The 22,485-nt window shown below is 43.1% G+C and overlaps 1 protein-coding gene across 4 annotated transcripts in view; it reads left to right on the top strand.

Annotated features, from left to right (window-relative positions):
• Positions 1-4,859: 4,859 nt before the first annotated feature.
• Positions 4,860-22,485, top strand: part of ANXA2 (annexin A2) — a 30,372-nt gene continuing 12,746 nt past the window's right edge. The window contains exons 1-3 of one of the 4 annotated variants that reach the window (XM_077185537.1): positions 4,860-5,103; positions 15,369-15,428; positions 19,106-19,205. In XM_077185537.1, coding sequence (XP_077041652.1) covers positions 15,381-15,428; positions 19,106-19,205 — 148 coding nt within the window. In that variant the 5' untranslated portion in view covers positions 4,860-5,103; positions 15,369-15,380. Of the gene's footprint in view, positions 5,104-10,621; positions 10,768-11,561; positions 11,645-15,368; positions 15,429-19,105; positions 19,206-22,485 lie in introns of those variants that run through there. The other 3 variants (XM_054641993.2, XM_077185535.1, XM_077185536.1) reach the window with 3 other exon arrangements.

Genomic DNA, 22,485 nt, shown 5'->3' on the forward strand with positions numbered 1-22,485 from the left:
AGTTTTGGTAGCCCTACTAGAGGACATGTATTCCTTTATATTTGGAAATGGGCAATGTCCTTGTTGGGAGGAGCCAGAAGGAGAAGGATCCCTGGTGTTGTTGACCAAAGCCATAAAATCTAATTGGCCTCTTTGCTTCCTTCCTTCAGCTTGACAGGGTTGCTCTCACTGCAGAGCACAGCTGTTCCAAACATGCATGAATACATTTCAGTTTCACTGCAACCTACTCAGAGGTACTTTTGCTCAGCAGTTTTTCACCTGTGCATGAGATTGCTCCATTGTATGGCAGCATGAGTGGCCAGGAGTGTCACCTTACCTGCCTGTGCCTCAAGAACAAGCACATCCCACAAGGCTCTCATTTCTCACGTGCTGCCAAGTGAATACGGTTTGAGAAGAAAGAAAAGAGTAAAATCTACTATGGCAGGGGTCATCAGGAACCTTTGAACAAAGGTAATCTAGGGTTTTAAAATAGTTGTAGGTTTTAATAAACCTTGAAATACTTCTGAGTGTTTCAAGCCTTTTGATACTCAAGGACATGTAACTGAAATTATATTTTTGAAAGTGACACCCATAAACTCCCTGTCCATTCCCCATCACTGAATTGTCCACACAGTCCTGAATTCTTGCGTAATTTCAGGTTTTTAGAAACTAATGCCTTCAGATAGCAAAGATGAGACTGTGATACTCTAAGGATGCTGATAACGTTATCTAAATGCAGCCAGTCCTTTGCTAGCACTGCACTGTATGAGTACCATGAGAACAGTTACATTTGTATGTTCAGGTAGAAAAGGAGCTCATGAATTCCTCCACAAAACAGCATCAAAGATGATACAGTAATGCCACATCAAGACTCTTTCCCATCTGTTCCACAGGTACTAAAGGTGTTCCTGGGGAGGTCACAGGGTTCAAATACCCATCCTTGGTACAAACAGTCAGAATGTGTGGGCATTTCCTTACAAAAACTTTTTGTGATCTCAAAATAGACTTTCAGAGTTTATGTGTAGGTTCATGTGCAAGTACCTTTAGGTGATCAACTATGAAAAAAAAGGAAGGTATTGACCATTCTAGGACTTTTTCAGATTTAAAACTGAAGGAAAAAATGTCAAATTCTGCACATCCAGGCACAGAATCAGGTGCTGGCAGCACATATTCTCAGCTGGAATTGATGTTTCTAGATTAATTCCCTGATGTGAGGGTGCATCTGTGTACCTGAGAGTTCAGCTGTTTTCCCAAACAGATCCAACAAAGTCTTGCTGTGACTGTTCCTCTCCTCTCTAAGGGTTCCTGCTGCCACAACTGCTGCAGTGCATTCTGCTATGGTTTGAAAGGAATGGTGCAGCATAGCCTTTCTTACTGAAGTTCTCTTGCTTCTTCCCATGGCTTCTTCTGATATACTTCAACATAAAGAGAACAATGTAGGAATTTCCTGTGAATAAATTTAGACATACCCATCTTAAGAATCAGTGTAGTCAAATTCACACAGAGATCAATGCTACTGTTGTATTTTTCAGAAACTATTTTAAAGCATCTATAAAATGAGAATACTTGTTTAGAATTTATTTCATCACTGAAAACAAAATATGGAGTGATGATGCAACCTTGGTTGAAAACTCCTGTTTGTTCGTGATTTTTATCTTTAACATTTTTGAGTGAACAACATGAGTGCCACCCTGTGCTGGGTCTGCTGCAATTGATTGAAAAGCTCCACCTACCAAATCTTTGCACAAACAATTCAAAATATAAAAAAACCTAGGAGGAATGCAAAAAAAATTCCTGCTTAAATAAGTCACCCATCACTCTGTCTGTGGTGTGGGCTATGCTGCCAAGCAGACAGAGCACTTCAACAAATATTTTAATGATTGGATTAAATTTGAGCTTAAAAAAAGAGGGAAGGAAAAAGCTGTCAGAAGCCCATGGCTGAGCAGGTCTTGTAGTTAAAAGCTACCTCAGCAGTCAAAACCTATTTATTTCAGAACCTTGCAGCCAACTGCAGTTCTGTTCCCTTGACTGACAGGAGGACAGGAACCTTGTGCAGCTCTCTGGGTGTTCTTTGTTTATAAGCAGAAGCAATGAAATGAAGAGGAGGTACAGTTACTGCAAAGTTGCACATGCTGCTTTCAACAGCTTTTGTAGCCATTTGTAAATTAACAAGTGCTCACATCACGGTTGAAATTCTGCAGCTTGTTTGCAAGTAACCTAAGCAGAATGCACGGTGAGATTGAGTAGAGTGACTTGTTTAGTGCAGAAGCAGCACATGGAGGTTGAGAGACCTGGAGAGAATTTTGTACTGACACTGTTCCTGTCTCTGGAGAAGCAGCATCTTGTGGGTCAGTAGAGCTGTCACCAGCCTCTTGGGTTGTTTAAATAACAAGCAGAAAAATTGCAGGTGGGTATATGAATAAATAAGCTTGTTTCCTGTCCTCTTCAGGGAAGATAATTCACATGATATCCTAGTTATCAAAAAAATACATTGTCTTCCATTTATGGGTTTTCTACCAGCCCAAACAAACTGAGAAGATAAAGTGTTGTACACATTTCTTTGGCCTAAAGAATGTCTGTGGCTCCATGCTCCTGTGTGTGTGTGTGTGTTTGTGTCTGTGCATGTTTCAGACTGTGGCTTAAATTTGGGCTTCTAAATTTCTGTAGTGGCAAACCATTCCCAAGGGCTTTCTTTGGTCCAGCCTCCCTCCCCAGAGGAAGGAAGGATGGGTGATGGCTGGCTGGCTTTCCATGGCTGTCCTTGCTGCTCAGCCAGCTGGGCTCTTTCCTCTGCTGCTCTGAGCTCAGTTACTCTGTACACACTGATGGCTGCTCATTCTTGGATTAATAACTTACTGGAGGGGGTAGCAGCATTAGAAAAAGAAACCTTAGTGTTGAGAAATTGTTTGAAAAAGTATCTGTAGTTGTGTTGGCACTGCAGCCTTTTGTTCTGTCTCCTCACCTGTCCCTGATGTGAGCACTGGCTACTGACATGCAGGACACAGCACTGAAATTATCCAGCTCCAGTAGAAGTGTTTCCTGAAGGCTTATCTGCAATCAAATGTGAAAATGTTAAGTATTATGTGTACTCCATGCTAAAGCAATAGGCTTTACTATACTTTTTCTTACTCATTAGAGGAAGAGATCTCTGGTTTTAGAATTCACACCTGTGCTTCTGACCTGGAAAAACAAGTCTTAGCCTGCCTGGCAGAAACAAATCTCTTGGTAGCAGCCCCTCAATCAACAGCTTTTTGAAGTCAACTTTCCTTGCCTTAATTTTTCTCTAAAGCTGTGAGATGCCACTTGAAAGAGCAACAAAAGCATCACTGTGACAGTGCTGTGTAATTAGGAATCTGTAACATTCCTTTGTCTTGCAAGGCATCATTCATTCCCAGCTAGTACCTCAGCTGATCCTAATTTAGGTAATGAAGTTCAGATCATGCAAGAACTTTCTCAAAATCCTGTGGTTTATGCTATTTTGTACTAAAACAAAGTTGATGTGTTTTGAAACAAGCCACAAAAGACCCTTTTCTTGCTATTTCACAGAATCATTGATTTTAATTGAAAATTTCCAGCTGTGTTCCAGATTGCTGTAGAAATTGTATGTTGACTTCTCTCAAGGAACTTCTCACTGTAAGGGATTTTGAAATTCATTTTCCTGGGTCATTTCAGAGGTGGCATCATGTTAAACAACAAGGAGATAATTTCTGCAGTATGCAGTTAGCAGCCTGTGGATTTGCCATAGGAACCTGGTGTGTAAGCATTTTTAGAGTAAGTTTAGGTGGTGCTTAATTAGATTCCTGAACCTTTCAGAATTATTCCCCAGGATTCTTAGGTACATATTTAAGGTGTGACAGCCTCCCCAGTACTTTGGCAGAGGCCAGGAGACTAATCCAAACCATGGGACTGTTTGTGTTATGAGTCACTAAAGTGGAAAGAGCACATAATGATGGGAAACAATGAAGCACAAAAGACTTCAAGCTTTTAACACTATTGCTAGGAAAAAATTCCCTGAGGACTTTTGGCAGCTTCCATCTTTTGTAGCTGTTCCTTTGGCAAGGCAGGCCAAAAACTGCAGTGATTATTCATGCTGCTCTGTTCTGGGTGATGTCAGGGGCTCCTACATGCACTGGTAATATTTTCTACAGTGTTTTCCAATGTGGTGGCTGTCTGGGGAACATTATTTTAGAGCTGGCAGCTGTGATAGTTTTAAGCACTCTGATATGTAAATGGGTTCAAAATCTCTCCTTAATGTTGTAATATATACTGGTAGCCTGTTTATACCAGCAGCATTGTGCTGATATTACTGAGAAAGCTGAACTCAGCATAGTGGGTTTGGTTTTGAGATTGGATCTTTTTAGCCAGTTTAAGGATTAGTTCTAGGACCAAAGACAGCATCATACCTGAATTCAGGTGGAACTGCAGCTCTCCAACCCAAAGTACATTGAGCTGTGGCTGAGGGTATTTGTGATAGTCTGAGAACAGAAAGTAAACTGGAATATCTGACAAGGCTTGACAAGATTCTGTCTCAGACTGTGATCTCTGAGTGAAAAGGCAGCTGGCTCTCCAGCAGGACATCAGGAAGTCCCCAGGGACTGGGGAAATGCACTGACACATGGTTACACACATAGTGACTGTTTGTTTCTATATCCTGCCACTCTTTCATTCAGTGCAAAGATTGGAGTTTATTCAAGGCTCCAATAGCAGTACAAGGGGTTTGGCAAGTGTTTCATTTCTGTGTTTGTGTGTAGCTAGGAGACCTCTCCTCGTCACTTGATGATTACTCCCATGAGGTGCACTGAAAAACCACAAACTGCTGGTGATTCACAGTAAAGGTTAGAAATGGACTTGAGCTCCAGATACAAGTAATACTCATGAGAAACATATGCCAGAGGAGTTGCTTTTCTAGGTTTTGCTGTACTTGTTATCTCAGTTGCTGGTTTACATTTGTTGTGATGCATATTCCTGGCTGATCTCTGTGTCATTTAACGTGCAAACCTCTCTGGCTTACTCCAGTTCTCCTGCCAAACAGAAGGAAAGAAGGTGCAGTAGCCTGGGCTGAGTCAGGAGGACAAGCCTACAGCACATTTGAAGTTGGTGGCCCATGTTAGCTGTGTCAGCCAGGTGACAGTAATAAAGGGGTTTGCTTCCTTCCTGACAGAGCACAGGTGATTGATTCTGTGCCTTTGCCTTGAACAGGGGACAGCCAGTGCCATGGGTTACATCACAATGACCTAAACTTCATGAGCTTTGTCAGGTGGTAGAGGCTTTATTTAGGCTCTGGGTGTGTGTCCCAAGACAGCTTTGCTTGTTACTAGCTTTTGTGAGTAGGAGTTTCTTTCTGACTATAACTATAATCTTAGCTAATATTTTGCTTTGTTACTCCCTTGTCTTGATTTGGGATCCAAAGTCACTCAAGCATCTGGCTCTTTGTGGAGAAAAACTCCATGTGCCAATAGGCTTGGGATCAAAGGATCCACTGAGATTGAAAGATAAAGGAATGAGCATGGTGGTGTTATTTACACTGGTGAGGAAGAAAATATTTGAAAGTAAGTTAGAGTTCAAACTAAGAAAACAGTTGACAAGAAGTTAGACTTCAAGCCAAGGTTGTAGTCAGATATGCATGAACGTGGCAGAAGAGGGGAACTGAACAGCACACACATTTATTGAGAAGTAGCTGAAGGGAAATCTAGTGATGAAACAGTATCAGGATATAAAAGGAAACTTGTAGCCATCACCCTCAAGATGCAGCCATCTGGTGGAGAGGTAGATGTTTTACTCTGAAGAGCATTTGCTGTCAGGCTCTTATGTGTGAGGCACTTGGAGGTTGTGCATGGGAAGTAACTTCAGGGCATGTCAAACATGTCTTTGTCAGTCACAGTGATTGCTGAAATACACCCCTTAAACAAGGTTACATCACCTTTCTTGTAACATAGGCTTTGTGTGAAACAGATGAAGATAAACTGGAAACAATTTGATGAGTCCAATTTATTTTTGTATCTTGGTGAAGTAATTAATGTTGTTTACCATTTTCTTTAGCAGATGCAATGCTTAAACTTTGCTCTGAAGAGTTGACAGTAGAAAGATGGGGCCTGATCAGTGAGAAGGCAGCAGTCTAAGATCATACAGAGCTGCAAGGCAGGCCCTGGCCAGGGGGCCAGATTTTAACCTGGATGATCTGTTCATAAGCACTCTGCTCATGCCTGCATTCACTCTCTCTTCCCAGACTGAACCAGCCAATGCTGCCACCTTACCTATTATAACTCTTCTTTGTAGAACACACAAAGTACTGGGGGTCCGGCCAACACAGACGATCATTCCAGAGATTAAGTCTTGCTCTTTAAAAGGGATTATTTCAAGTAAATCAAATTCTGAGTGGAGAATAACATTTGTGCAGGAATGTGCATGTAGTGTAAGAATGACATTGCACAGAATAGAATTGATCCAAGGGCTTAGGTTGTTAGGTGGAGCACCTAACAAGATGTCTGGTTCTCTGGTATTGTGTTACATAAAAGTTGGTATTGACATTCTGGTATTCAGTTGATTTTTCAGATATGTGGGATTAAAATTCTGTGCTATTTAGAGTAAACTCCCTCCACTCCCTGCTAAAAAACCAAACAGCCCAGAACACAACTCCCCTTCTCCCAAGCAAAAGAACCCTTCCAGTGTTTATAGTTTTACTAATGCAGCGTAGGTGTGCTAAGCAGGAGTCCTTCCTTCTTTCATCTGTAGCCATAGACATCATAACTTCCCAGGTGTTACCCTGGGAACCCAACTAGCACAACTTTTAAGTTATACTTAACTGTCTTTGTAACCTGTCATTACCCTGAGAGGTAATAACAAATCTGTGTGTATTTGTATCATGGCAGTTCCCAAATTAGACACAAATAATCAAGATGGAAAAACAACACCCAGAGGTCTGCCTGATCCATATGCTTATCAGAATGGAATTTATATTATCCTCTTGCAACACGATCAGGGAGCAACACTAGATAGAGGCTTAGTCACACCTAGACCAGAAAGTCCTTCCTCCTGATCCCTCCCCTCTCTTTTTCTTTTAATTGAAGCAACAGCTTTAAGTAGGCAGTACGTATTGACAGAATTGTGTCCTTCATACCTCCAGTGTTAATGCAATGTTGATTGATTGTGGGACAGCATCTTGAAAGAGGTGAGCAAGATCTGTGTACATGGAGGAGCAAAATAGACAGAAGTGAGAGAAAAATCAGCTGGAGTGACCCCATATGCAAGGATATGGGATTAATGCAAAGATAAAGTTGGGTCAGAGGGGAATTTAAACTGAATTTTCAAGTTAAGCACATCAAGCCTCCAGTAATATGATAAAATAATGACAGGAAAAAATCATGTTGGTGAGGTAGAAGAAAATTGGTATATTGAATTGAAAGAGGGAGGGGAAAAAAAGATAAAATTAGTATCAAACAATATTAAGCAATAACGCAGGAATGGTGGAGTTGTCAATGGTAATGTCACTGAGGGGATGGAACACATGGACCTACAGCATGTCCACAGACTACAGGCTGAAGCTCAACCACAGAGAACAGTAGAAGGGAAGAATGGGAAGCTGGCACAATTGTATTTGTTTTTCCATGCACAGGACTCTGTGCAGCCCCAGCCAAGCAAAGTGTGCTCTCTTGGATTGCTGTGGGCAGCATGCAGGAAGCCAGGTCACAAATGGGGAATTGCAGCTGAAGGAGTTGCTGGCAATTTAAAATATCACCTTCTATGCAGATATTTTAAGGGAGTTCAGGGGCCAAACAATGTGAAAACAAATGGAAAACCTTTCTTGGCACTACCTTACTATTTGAAGCACTTTTCTTCCACTAAATAGCTGAGGTAGACACAGAGACACTGGGCTTGCAGTAAGTGCAGTCCATGTCCCAGCCCTTTATCCAGCCTAAAGCTGGCAGCAGTGCTCAGGAGTGGTCATGGACCAGAACCCCTTGGGACAGGTGCTATACAAACCCTCCAAGGTCTGGGTAAATCCTCAGAAATATCCTATATGACATGGAGGCTTAGGTCTCATTTTAAGAAGTGATACAGGCACTTAGCTGCTGTTTTCCCATTAATTAATTCCCTTTCCCTGTTTGGCAGATAACAGAAGGCTTTCCTGTTTGCTCAGTCTGACTGCTGCCTTCCTTAAATCACTGGTTTTGCAGACATTTTCCTCGAAGGTATGAAAAATATATAACATTTCCATGGGCAGGATCAATGGCTTTGTTTTTAGGGTTTGGTTGTTCTGCCAAAAGCATGACTGTGTTTTCTGCTGTTCATACTGCTAAAATTCCCCAGCTGGGACAAGTGCCTTTGATGTCAGTTGACCTACATATACAGAGAGCAATTAAGGGGATTTGTAACATGTTTGGGTATGTTTGTATCTTCATGACTCTGAATGTACTGGGGTTTTTTCTATTGTCAGTCTTTTTTCTTTTGAAATCACTTTAGCAGCAGTCCCTGAAGTTTGTATAAGTTCAGAGAGGCTCCTGTCTGTTTTGAACTGAGGTCAGTGTGTGATTCTGAGGTTGAATAACTGATGATTGAGTTGGATGTTTGAGACATTTCTGAAGCTGTTGGTTATAATAATAGCTCTCTTGATATCAAACTTTTTACAGGCTGTTCATATGAAGATGTAGTAAGCCAAAATGAATGGTGGTTTATGAGCTACTTCATATTTTACATGTATTGAATTGTTAAAAATGTAAATTTCTAAGGAAGTGGAAGCAGTATTGTCATTGAAACAGGCTGCAATAGAGGACTGAACGATAAATGTTTAGAGAATGATTATGTTCCTCCTCAATTCTAATATGTGACTCAGCAGATTATATACAGAAATGCAATGTATATGTTTGAAAACACTCTCTTTAGCTGAGGGTGTTGTGGGTATTCTTTTCTGCTTTTGTATTAAGAATGTTTGACAAGAGATGAGGGTTAAAAAACCTATCCCTGAGGGATTATGCAGCCATTAGGAGGCAAATTGGCTCTCTGGCTGCATACCCCTATTTAAAACCTCTAATGAATCCTGCAGTACAGAATGGTTGTTACTTCTAGGAATGTAAGTATTTTTGATCTCTGAATAACATTTCCAAATTTCCAGTGATATTTTTTTTCCTAAGAAACCTGAAAAGCAGGGGGAAATTATTTAACTGCTAGTGACAGACACTGGTTGAAGTGGGATAGCCAGGAATTAATTTTGAAAGACAGGTTCCTTAATACACAGAGAAATAACCACAGTGGCCTTGCCAAAAACGAGGCTGATGTGTCCAACTAATGCAATATTGGCACTGACATTTTCTGACAAAACACTGCTCCATGATATGCCTTTTCCTGTGGCTCTCCCCTTCATGTCACTTGTGTTTAACCAGAAAAGGTGTATTAACATTATTTTCCCCTTCTGGAATGACCAGTTCATGTGTCCACTCTCTTGCCTCCATGTTTGAAGTTGAATGTAGTATTTCCTAATATTTCTCCCTTTTTGTACTGCTGATCTTGTTTCACCCCAGGAATTGCAGCCTGTGTCTCTCAGCCTGTGTTCTTGTCTCTTTTGTGTTTGCCAGCTTTTGCCACTGCTGTTTTTATGCACCTGGCTAAGCCTAAAACTTTTTTACCCCATGTCCGCCATCTCTGTCTATGCCTACAAAAAATACTTCTACTAGCAGAGATAAGTATCTCTTTGCAGAATCAAATCGACTTGAAAGAACTATGTACATCTATTCACCTGCAGGGATTCAGAAAACCACGCTGAAGTTATAGGAATAACTGCTTGTACTGGGAGTGGGGAGTGCTTGCTTCTTTCTGCAGCATTTCACGTCAATTCTCTATGCTGTTGAGGTGAAACAATCATCTCGAGTGATCCAACTGAAGGTCTGCAAATACTTTTAAACTATATTTGTCCCTTGTTACAAGTGCAACACCTGGACTCTAATTGAGTTTTCACTACTCGGGCTGGGAGGAGCTTTGATTTCCTGTCCCTGTGTTGGGTGTGGTAGGCCTATTCGGGTTATCTGAGCATGATAATGAGTCAGCCTCAGAGCAGAGCTTGTGTCTCATTCTTCCAGCATTTATTGCTTGTGCCAGACGTCATTTAGGCTTCTCCCTGCTCAGATACCCCTGAACTCTGAGCACGCCTTGCGGGAAGCAGGCTGGGCCCCACCTGCACACTGCAGGGATGGGGGTTTGCTGTGTACGAGCGCAGCTCTCGCTCCGGGGCAGGGAGTGCCCGGCTTGCCGGGGGCGTTCGAGGTGCGGGCCCTGTGCTGTGCCCCGAGAGCCCCAGCGCTGTCAGAGCCGCGCTGCTCTGAGGAACCCAAAGCACGGGCTGCAAACACCCCCTGCTGCCCCGGGAGCACTGGGGCGAGGGCTGGGGGGGAGGCGAACGGGGCCGCTTTCCCCGGCAGCACCGCGGGGTCGCAGCTGCAGGGGGGCGGCCAGCGGCCAGATGGGGAAGCGGGGCTGGGGGGTGAGGGCTGAGCCCCGACCCCTGCAGCCCAGGGCGCTGCTCCCGGCGTCGCCACAACCTCGGGAAGCCCCGGGCGTCCGGCGGGGCATGGGTGCGGAGGGAGAGGCTGCTCCTGCCCTACCCTTGCCCATCCCGTCGCTGTCCCCGTCCTGCGGCGGAGTCGGGCGCGGCCGGGTGAGTCAGCGCCGTGCCGGGGGGGCGCCGGGGCGGGAAGGACCCGCCCGACCCTACAAAACCCCGCCCGGGTTGCCGCGGGCCCCAGCTGCTGCCAGAGCCGCCCGAGCCGCCGCCAGAGCCGCCCTGCCCGCCCCAGCCAGGTGAGCCCTCGGCGGCAGCGCGGCCCCGGCAGCGCAGCGGGAGCGGGGAGGCGGCAGCGCCGCGGGGCCGGGCCGGGCTGCGGGCGGGGGTCGCGCTGCGGGAGCCGCCGCTGGTGCTGCGGAGGGAGCGGAGCGGGCTCGGAGCGGGCAGGATGCGGAGCGGGGCGGTGGCTGCGGCGGCCGCCGCCCTCCCGCGCCCGGCTCCTCTTCCTCCGGCCCTGCCCGCCCGTTACTTTTCTGTGCTCGGTTCCACGTTGGGACGGTGGGGCCGCGGGCGAGGCAGCCCTCGGGCAGCTTCGTGCGCCCCGCAGCAACTCTGGGTGTGGCGACAGCGCTCCAGAAAGAGGAACCCGTCCCAAACTTCGCCAAACTTCCCCAGATAGTAATTTCTCGTCGTTAAGGTACACAAAGGCTCAGCTGGGTTGACTATTGTACCGTAAGTTCGCTTCTCGGTGCGGAGGCTTGCAGAGAAGCTGTGCCGGCCAGCCAGGCTGGCTGTTGGCGGTGTTCATTCAGCTGGAGCGAGGCTGGAATTGCTCCGCAGGCACGGCGGAGCCCCCGAGCCCGCCGGGGACAGCGGCCCCTTCCCTTCCTTTCCCTTCTCGCCCAGGGTGCGGCAGCCGCAGCCGCTGGCACGGGCAGCAGGAAAGCCCAGCAGGGCAGGGCCGGGTGGGCAGCGCTCCCTGGGCGCTCCCCCGAGGAGCCCCCGGCTCCTCCCCGCTCCCGGCACGGCCAGGCTTGGGCGGGGCTCGGCCTCCCACCCTGCCCACCGTGAGCAGAACCGCGCAGGTCCTGCTGCCTTTTGGAGTGCGAGTCAGCTCGGACACCGCTTCCCCCTCGCGTGAGGAGGGGAGGTAGGGCACAGGAATGTTGCCAGGTATTTTAACTGATAAAAAAGTGAAATGATTTCAGCGCAGTCATGCAGAAGTGGGTTATGTGCTTATACGTGGCAGCTTTACTTCTGTTTAACGTCAGTTCATATGTTCACATTCCAATGCTATATGTGCACAGAGGTGCAGACCCCGATAGACAGGTCAAGAGTGAACGACTCCTGGAACCTTGTGTGCCCTTGAGTGATTTATCCCTGCGTGTGCCTTCTGCTACTAGAGCTGGTTTTGATAAACAGCCCTAGTAGGTAGAGTTGGCCAACACTTGGTATAGTTCACCTTGATGAACCAAAAAAAAAAACCAAAGAAGTTTTCTTGTAAAGTCTCAAAAGTAAGAATAACTTGAGTTGAAAAACAAAAGTCCTTTATTTTGTATGTGCATGGTATCTTCCTGGAATGGAACTTCCTGAGTTATTAGCAATTTCTGTGGAAGAAAATGGTTCAAGTAGTTTGTGGTAGAGCAGTTTAATGGGTTTTGAAATGCTTTTCTTTAAAGAAGATGATTTGGTTTTTTTTGCTCCAAATAGTGGCTTTAAGTGATGTGCTAACCCTTATTGGGTGAACTGGGGAGATACGGCCTGGCCTATTTGTACTCCTGCTTAGCACTCTATATATATGAATGATTTTGAGCCCTCGTTTCATTTACAGCTGATGCTGCAGGTCTTCCTCACTCTCCCTCCTCTCTGTTAGCAGGCTTGCCCTAGTTTTTGGACACAAATGTGCTCCAAGTGGAAGAGTTTCCATTCTCTCATTCCGGGGATGCCGTTTCCTTGGCTCAGATGTCTGGGAACACCCTTTGCTCATATCTCTGCCTGGTATAATAAGTGCTTCTTAAAATGCTAATTCTGCTGATTGAGCAATGCAGTTGTTTGTGCATACCTGAAACTTTTCCGTGGAACACAGGGGGGTTTTCCATAATGTGTGTGAGCTGGCTCTGGAAATGGAGATATGGGGCTGCTTTTAAACTCACATTCTTCCCTTACCAAAGAGTTTCAGGGATAAGTTGGTGAACAGAGACTGGGCCAGTATAATAACAGAGCTGTAAACCAGTGCCTTCTGGGAGGGCTGAGGTCAAAACATGCCATCTGTTTTAGCAGAATAATATGAGGATTGTGTAATGTGCATTTAAAAATTGGTTGTAGAAACTTGCCTTAAGGTGTTGAAGCATTAGTTTACAGCTGGAAGGTAGAACTTGATTCCTTTCCAGTGCAGGAAGAGCAGGCTAGTGCAAGTATTTTCTCTTTACGTGTTCAGACCCATCCAGGACTTGTCAAAGCTACATCAGATAAAATCAGTCCATCAGAGAACAGTGAGAGTCTGTTCTCAAATACGAGTGCTTTACAGAGCAGGGTGTGACAAGAGCTGTGTTTGTTCTCTGGGTAAAAAAATCTTTCTCTGCAAAGATTCTTGCAAGAACTCCCTTTTTTTTTTCTTTAGCCAGCTTGCTGTTGATGGGCAGTCAGTTGCTATAGCATTGTTGTGTTCTGGTGATATGAACCTGGAGTTCCAGCTCTATGTGAGGGTGTGTTAGTTCTGTTCCTGGACTCTGATCAAGTCTATTGTTCCAACAAACCTGATTTAGTGTGGTTTTTAATTGATTTAGAAACAGTAGTCTTGCAAAAAGCTGTTCAGTGATTTGGGGTTTTTTTCATGTGAAAGGTTATGCTGCAGTTGCTTTGCTTCAGCTCTCACTGGTGTTTTCTTTGGGACAAAACTAAAGGACTTCAGTTGCTCATCTTTGGTAATAGTTGAAATACTGTCAGAGTACAAAGGTCTCACAGGCTCTTCATTTTATGGAGAGTAAACATTAGGAATTTCATAACTCAGGAATATATATCAGTCCCCTCTACCCAGCACGGTTTATAATGCCAACAGCTGGTAAAAGCTTATTAGAACTTCTGCAGGCTGTCTTTAAAGGCCTGGGTTGGATTTTACCCCTGAAAAAAACATTTATTCTCAAATATATCAGTGCATGACTGTCATTTTGCTCTGTCTTTTCTTCCCCTGGAATCTTACTTTTTCTTGAAGTCAAGTTGCTTTTGTTAAACCTAGATTGTTTCAGAAGATGTAAGATTCTCTTTCTGTGTTCTAAATGAGGAAATGTGAGATAACAGCAGTTACACTACAAATGTACTGTGATTTTGCTGCTGTGTTTTATTCTTGTAGCACTAGCTATTTTTGCCAAAAAAATTCTTTGCTTTTCTCCTTACAGGAGTTAAAACAAACAAACAAAGAAAACAACAAGAAGAACAAAACACTTTTTCCTAGAGTTTTAACCAGATCACCATTATCAAGAAACTATTTTAAACTTCTCTGGTTCTCCAAGCCCTTAACTGGTCATTGAGTGGAGAGGAGATTGGTTCCTCTGGGGAATTGGCCTGGGTGGCTGGTCCTGAGGAAAGCCCCATCCTGTCAGCAGAGTGACTGCTGGAGGATTAAAAGCCATCTGAAAGCCAGTTGGAAGGACATAGGCAGGACTGGCTGCACAATAGCTGGGAGTTGTCTGGGGGCCATGGAGCCAAGAACTGGCCTGGGGAACTCTGACAGTGTGGAATGAAGGGCGTGGCACCCAGCTGAAAACAGGGCAGTTTTGGTATCAGTGCAATGTCTCTGGTTTTGAGGCGCTGCTGCCCTTTCTCCTGTCCTCTCCTAAGCCAGCTCTTTTCCCTGTTTGATGACTGGACTGTAGAGGTCCTGGGAAAAAAGCTTTCATTTAACAGCAAATAATGTTCGCTGCAGGTGCCCTCCTGGGTGACTGGGTAGCAGTGTGAGAGCAGCAATGTCTGTCCTTTCTCTAGAGAAATTTGAGAGCAGGGTTTGGGGAATGCATTAAGCCTTTCAAATATTGTCCCTGGCTTACAACCTTTGGAAAAGCTTTCCTTAGCTGAGAGACCCTTTCACTAAAACAGTAATACAGCTCTGGCAAGCTCCCTGACCAGAATACAGAGTTTAAAAAAGGCAAGGTATTGTAACATAAGTTTATCACATCAGTGTTTATTTCTGCCATGTATATAACCCATCTCAGGGTTGGGATTTTCCCTGGTTTTTTGCATATGCAAGGAAGATGTTATTCGGGTCCTGGCAATGGAGCACTGATATTAAGTTGCCACAATGGCTCTTTTTTGGAGCTGCCATTTTTAGGTAGTCCTTAATACCTCATCTCTGATAAATGTGTTCCTAAGTGGTGTTTGTCCTGGAGAGCTACAACAAAGCCACAAGATCCAGATCCAGGGTTAAAGATTAAATGGGGTTATGGTTTTGTAAAATGCCTGCAAGAAAAGAAATAATTCCACTGCATTTCCTGAGTACTTGAAGAATTGGGCATGTGAATGCTACTGCTTGTTGCTGTTCTTTGACTTTGAGCTGGACCAAGCTGTAATGTTTCTGAGTAATTTTCCTGGTACTGAGTTGTCAACTTAGGCAACTCTGTTTCTGAGGCAGAGATTTCTCAAATTCCTGTCTGCGTATTTAAAATGCAGAAGAAATGCTCGTTTAAGGAATTTTTATTGTACAATGGAATGAAGACCTCTTGTTGCTGCATTATTAATGGTGGTGTGGCTTGGAAACTCTTAAATCTTCTTTCCTGCTTGTTATTAGCAGATCCACTGGACTGTGTCACTTGAAGTGCTGCAGTGCTTCAAGGCTGGTGGAACACACTGATGTAACTGTAAATAGATTTAAATCTACTTTGTCTTTTTTTTTCTCTTCCTCCAGCATTCTTTCAAGATGTCCACTGTTCATGAAATTCTAAGCAAGCTCAGCCTTGAAGGAGATGTAAGTATTATTATCTAAGCAAAAAAGTTTGTTTTACTGAAATGTCTCATCTTGTTCCTTTTACAGGACTCTGCACCAACAATTGTACTGAGCTGTACAGTTTACAAGATTCCACACATCTCTTAAACATTTATTGGCTAAAAACCTCATCAGCAGTGATCAGTTTTCATCCACAAACCAGCTGTAAACCATAGGACAGTTACATGATTTAATGATGTTACATGATTTAATCCAGTATCCTCCTGCTGGGCCTTATCAGAGCCATCACAGGGCAAACAATGGCTGGTTTGCATCTGTGTCCCTCTTTCTTCCAAAGGAACAAGTCAGTTAAGGATGAGAACAGAAGATGGAAATGAGTTTGCTTTTGCTGATACCCTCTGATTTTTTTTCCAGTTAAAAATTGAAGAACATTATGAAAACAAAAGTATTGGGGATCTGATTCCTGTAATGGTTATCACCAAAACCAAACTGGCTCTTGAAAAAAATTATTTCTCGAACTTATTTTCTCATTTTCTGTTTTAGCTTTCATTGTGTATTTTTCACCACATCTGCACTTGGTTTATAGTTTTATAGAAATACCAGAAAGCCAAATTTTTTGTTTGATTTCTTCAGTTGCAGTTAGATGGTAGATTACCACTGTGGTATCAGCATATTGTGCCATGGATTTATGGTTCTGTGATTGTCACTGAAGAGGAAGTGAATCCTATCCATGCATTATTTCATCACATTCCTAATGAACTTGCTACACATATAAATCTTACAGCTGGTAGCTGCAGGTCTGAGCTTGGTACAAGCAAATGTTTTGCCAATTTTTGGTACTTATTGTGAAATTAATTATACCAGACTATGTTTGTGGAAGAGCTGTTGCAAAGACCTGGCCAGTGCACTGTAGGTAAGCAGTAAAACTGGTTTTGTAGTGCAAAAACAGTCAAGTCTTCAGCTTTCATGGTTGTGTGTTTCAATGGAGAATTACTTTTGGAATAACAATTAAGCAATCTATTCTCAAGGGCAGAAATGCTTCTTCCTTGATTCTTGCAAGTAGTTGCAAAAGTCAGATTTGAATACTGTTCTATGGAGCATTTCCCTCAGAAATCCTGCTGCAGTGTCAGAAGGCTCAGGCAGCTGTTTGTGCTCTAAGTTGGAATCCAGAATTACTGAGTAGCTGGCCTGTGTAGCTCTGCAGCATTAGAGCAGTTCTTCTAAGCAGTGATTTAGCAAATTAACTGATGTTAAACACAGTAGTTGGGCCAGCAGTTTTTCTCTTAAAATTTTAACCTTGAGGGTATAGAATGGTTGTGGCTGAACCCCAGTGCTGTCCTGTGCTCTGCATCAGTGGTACAGGGGATGATTTGAGTGAAGGTGAAGGACCTGGTGGCCTCAGCTTCCCTTTCCCTTTCCCTTTCCCTTTCCCTTTCCCTTTCCCTTTCCCTTTCCCTTTCCCTTTCCCTTTCCCTTTCCCTTTCCCTTTTCCCTTTCCCTTTCCCTTTCCCCTTCCCTTTCCCTTCCCTTCCCTTCCCTTCCTCTGATCTGTGCTCCCAGCTTCTGGATCTCTCTGCAAGAGTACAGAAAGACTCTCAGACTACTTAGGTGTAGGTGAAAGGGTCCTGGTGTTTTAGGGTTAATTAAGCCTCTGAAGCTGTTAGTGATACTTGTTTCTCCCTCATGTTTCCCAATAGGATTAAATTTCTCAAGCTCAGAGGAAGTAAAGCAGGTAGAGGACCTCTGAAGCCACTCAATGCATAGGGAGAAAACCAGTTTGTCTGCTTTAGTTTGGGCCAGACAGGTGGTGCAGTTGCACATTATCTGGACTTCTACTGCCACGTTGAAAAGAATTTTATACTGAACTAAATGGAAAGTCAGTTTGAAAGCTTTGTCTGAAAACACAGAGTAGTAGTACTGTGGTACAGCAGTGTACCAGAGTAATTGAGTAGCTTGGAATTGAAATGGCTGTTTTTCAAATGCAGTCACCCTGATAAGATCTGTCAGGTGTCAGGGAAACTCAGTCTGACTTGGTACATGCCTTGGGTGGAGGGACAGAGGACAAATGGCCACCAAATTGCAAATATGCTGTGTATTTTGTTAGTGTATGCTATCATCCTGGCAGTAAACTACTCCATCCAATTTACTCAGCAGAAACTTGGAGCTGGGTGGAAGGAGAGGGACCCAGCTCTGCTGGGGTCTCCAGGTGACTGTTTTAGATGATGCAGAGTGCAGGTCAATGAGCAGTGCCCCAGGATGGGGGCCTGGCTCAGGAATCTTTCAGACACACAGATTTCTCTGAGGCTGCATTGCATGTCTCCATTTACTGTTTCCATTGCCACTAAAAGCAAAGGCTGTGTTTTGTGGTGTGGCTCTGGGCCAGACTGGGGCCACTTTGCTGGTCTGAACTGCTGGTAAGAGACAAAAGAAAATGATTCAGTTTATTGGTGCTTTTCTGACTTCCCATCTCCACAGCATAAAACAGATTGTCTGCAGAAGGCACAGGGGCAGCTGCCAGAGGAATCTGTACAGAACAGCATGACCTCTACAAGGATAGAGTCAGAATTAGTCAGAAACCATGGAATTTCTTAGTTCAAAGTGCTCCTCTTAAAAATTTGCATGTAAAAATATTTTCCAGGGATATTAGGATAGCTTAGCTCTGTTCATGAACCCAGCTTCCTTTTGGAGTTAGAGATGGAAACAAAAGTTTCTGGGGATCTTTTCCAAGAAAGCTTAGTTGTTCATTCACTTAGGAAATGGCTGTGGCAATTTCAGGTGCTAGTAGCTCTACCTCTCTGCCAGAGGTTTAGGTTTCTAAATTGAACTCAGCAGAGTGAAATTTGTGAATATTACCCAGCTACTTGTATGAGAATCTGTGGTTTAATTTAACCCTCCCCTGGGAGGTGCTAACAAGCTGTTAGCTCACACTGAAGCAGCTCAGAAGAGTTCAATCTCTGTTCTGGTCACCCTCTGTTTGCAACTCTAATCCTCAGGAGAGGACCATGATAAACAGCTGATAAAATCTGGTAACTTGGAAAATATTGCATCTGTTTACTAAGTGAGCTTACCTGCAAGTCCTCATACTCTTGGCAGTGGTAATTTGAAATGTCATTTGGTTTTGCAAGCCTCATGCTGCTTCAAGGAAGGATCTGGAGGCCAAGAATTTAAAAAAAATTATTAATAACTTCTGCTTTCTAGAATTATGGCCTTAAATAGATTTTTTTTTTTTTTGGGGTGTGTTATTTTAAAGTTCATGAGACAGTGCACAAAACTTTTTCTGACTTTATCATTGTTAATCTTCAATTTCATTCTTTTTTTTTATCTGTAGTTGTAATCAAAAGTAAAATATTGACTTCAAATCTAAACTACCTTCCTGTAGTAATTTTCCTTCAGATCTAGCCAGAAAACTCTGGATTTTAGAATATTGAAGTTTAGTGAGTAAATTTGGAAGGTGTTGGGTTTTTGCTGCAATAAATACAACATCTATCTGTATATATTCTGTAAGCATGGCTGTGAGGGGATTTCTGGGCAGTGCACATGAGGAGAAGAGACTTCAGTGGCTATTAGGAGAATTCCATTTTCACAGATACCTGCTGGTAGTTCTTGCATTTAAACATTGAGCTAAATACCAATGGGTTTCATTAATTGCAAATGGAACTCTGAAGGGTTTTTTGTTGTTTTTGTTCTTTTCCCTGCAGCATTCTCTCCCTCCAAGTGCATATGCCACAGTGAAGGCCTACTCCAACTTCGATGCTGACCGGGACGCTGCGGCCCTGGAAACGGCCATCAAGACCAAAGGTGGGCACAGGGGCTGGGGCTGCCTGGCTTGCAAAAACCAGAGCAAGACTGGGTCTCAACACCAACATTTTGATATCCTTACTCAAGGATACCTACTTTAGGAGGTGTTGGATTCCTTGAAATCTTGACCAAGTTAGAATTTGAACCCTGTAAGTGCATGCTCTGAATATGCTTTTAAGTTTGGAGCCATGAGTTGTTGAGGTTATCGCTTTTTTTTTCCTCTCTTGATTCATCAGTGCTTCAAATTCTTCTTCTTTTCTGCCACTTGAGAATGAAGTGTCAGCTCCTTAGGCAGTGGGCTCTGAATCACGGATTTCTACTGGATTGTTGGATTGGACATTTCTTCTTCCTTTCAGCTCTCCAGACACCTGCATAGGAGTGGTTTGAACATCTTTATCCTGAGTTTTGAACTAAATAATCAGTCATCTTGTATTAATTTGGTGTCAAAGAAGGTCCTAAAAACTAGTTTCTGACATGAGTTTGCAGTATTTCAGGGGCAGGGCAGTGTGAGCTTCTCTGAGCTGGGTTATTGGACAGGCTTCCCTCTGGTACATGAAAGCCATCAGGAGACAGGAGTGTGAAGTGCAGCTCTGCAGTAATGCCTTGCTGGCACTCCTGGGGCTGTGCTCCTGTCCTGGGACAGGGAGTGCCATGCTCTCCACACTTGCTCCAGGCCAGAGGAGCAGCAGCTGGGCGTAGCTGGAACCAGCAACTCTTTTGCTTTCATGTCAGAGAGAAATTTAAAAGCCAAACAATTCCTCATCAGAAAGAAATGCTGTGTCTTCCATCAGTGCCAGCAAGGCATGTGTTTGACTTGCTATAAAATGTAAAATATATTCCCTTCATAACCAGCACAAGGCTTTCTTTCACAAGATTACTTAATTTAACTAAAGAAATTCCTTATTAGAATGGGTTCACTTCTGATTTTGAATCATTTATGGTTTGTTCTTTTTTTTTAAAAATTCCCTGATGAGATATATATATATATATAAAATCAGGTTTGGCAGCAGATGCTTTGTATATATGTAGAGTTTTGTCCAGACTTTATAATTTTTTGCAGCTCTGATTATAGAGCAAATCTAGACATTTCAAATACACCATGAGACTCTCAGGGTAAGTACAAACTTACACATTTGAACTCTCAAGCTGCTAATTATTGCAAAAGGAAATTGCAATCTCCTGGGCAGTACAAAAGCTTTTCCAGGCAGGAAAGTCAAGCTCAAGTTCTCTTTCCACTTTCTCTCAGCAAATTAAGCAGTGCAGTTAAGTTACATGGAAACATTTCAGTAGAGAGATGATTTTCAACTCTCTGAGGGAATAATAAGGATCTTACTCATGGACCTGCATGTTTGTAGGCTTGAGCTTCTCTCTGCTTATTAGTTTGTTACCCAGAACTTATTCTGGGAAGGTAGCTTTAAAGGGAAAATCTCTTTATGGTTTTGATACCAGATTTCCACCCCAAAGAATCTCACAATGGAAGTATTCTTGTGGGGAATTAGGTATGAGAGTGTTATGACCCTTCTTCCAGGTACTGTTTCCTTGCACTTTGAATGCTTTGGACCAGGATATTTTCATCTGCTAATTCAGAATATTTGATAAAATGTGAGTTCTCTAAAATACATGTAGGGGGTTTTCCTCAAATGAAAATTCCAACTCATCCAGACAAGAAATGGTTTTTATGAACAGTGATGTAAAGAGCTACCTGCAAAATTGAGTTTTAAAATAATTCTGGGAAATATCTAAGTAGTAGTTGTAAAAATATAACACCCATAATGAACAGACTGTCTGCATCCACAGCAGCTACCATTTTCTTAGGAAGTATCACCATTTCTCTAGCATTTAGTTTGCATTGAATGTGGGAAGTAGAAATAAGCAATGTAAGTTCTCACAGAGTGATGAAGAGGAATATGACTTGTTCATGTTAAAACAGTGAGAGAGGTGAGTTGTAAGTATATATGCAAGCTGGTTTGTGGTTGAAAATTAAAAAAAAAAAACAACAGGCATGTAAGAACCATTTGGGAGGTCTTACTCTCAACAGGATAAAGGACACCTGGTATCTGAACCCTTCATAAACCCTTCAAATAAAGCCCTTGGGCTTTCTTTGTGTTGAAAATGGAGGTCTGTACATGCTTTAATGGGCCTGTATTTCACACTCACCAAAGCAGTCTTTCCAATTTCTTGGAAATTATAGCACCGCCTTGGAAGTGATATCTTGTGGAGTCTTATCTCTGGCTATACCTTATATAAACAGTGCCTGAAGTCTGCTGTTTGCCATCAGGGCAGGCCAGCTTGGGAGAGTTACCTTATAAATTATTATATGGTAATGGAAACTCCCAGAATTAGAGTCATGAATCTCCATTTTAGTGATTCTTGTGTAAAATGGCCAAAACTTCTTTTACTGTCTGAGCAACAGCTGTATATTTGGTTTAAGGAAAAGATCTAGGGCAGAGTGTGTGACTGTTCTGCTCTATGTAATATCTAAATATTTCAGCATTAATTCTTCAGAGTCATTCCTCAGAGTTTGCTAAGCCATCTGTTCATCTGTGGGGACCTCTGGAAAATACTGTGATGTGTTTATTTGGGCTTACATCTACCTGCAAAAACTATACTGCACAAATACATTGTCCAGCCCTTTGCAGGGCTTTGAGTGGAGCTGAATTAAATGCAGGGGGTTTATATATATCCACCAGCCTAGGAAGGGAGATGTGCAAGGATGTCTCCAGGTCATATAAAACCTTGTAGTTAGCAATTGCTCAACCTAGAGGTTGCATAATGCAAAAAACTTGTTACAGTTCTGGCTTCTTCCTTTTGGCATAAATGCCATGGCTAAGTTTGATTTTTTTGCTCTTGTGTTTCTACAGCAAATTCATTTGGTGCCTTGTCATGTCCTTTGTCCATGTTGGCTTTTTGCTGCATAGGACAAGAAGCTGTTTAATTTCTGTATAATGCTCTAGGGTGCTCTGTGTACAGATCAGCTGATGTACATGAACCTAAGCAGAAGAAACTATCTATAAGGGGCACTAACAGAGCTTATGTTAGATTTCCTCTTCATTTTTTCTTGTAGCAAAGACAACTGCTGAAGTGTCATTTCTGTTTCAGAATTATTTCCTAGCATTGACATTTTATGTGTCTCAAGTACTTGTTAAATAATTTGTCAGACTAGGTTGTGAATATTTGTTATTTGCAGCCTTCTATTGAGGACTCATGGGATACTTTTTTATTCCATGGCTGTCAGACTTCAGGCACAGGTTTGTTGTAGGAAAGGGCTTAGAACATAGAT

This window comes from Agelaius phoeniceus, chromosome 13, assembly GCF_051311805.1.
Source record: "Agelaius phoeniceus isolate bAgePho1 chromosome 13, bAgePho1.hap1, whole genome shotgun sequence".
NCBI lineage: Eukaryota > Metazoa > Chordata > Aves > Passeriformes > Icteridae > Agelaius > Agelaius phoeniceus.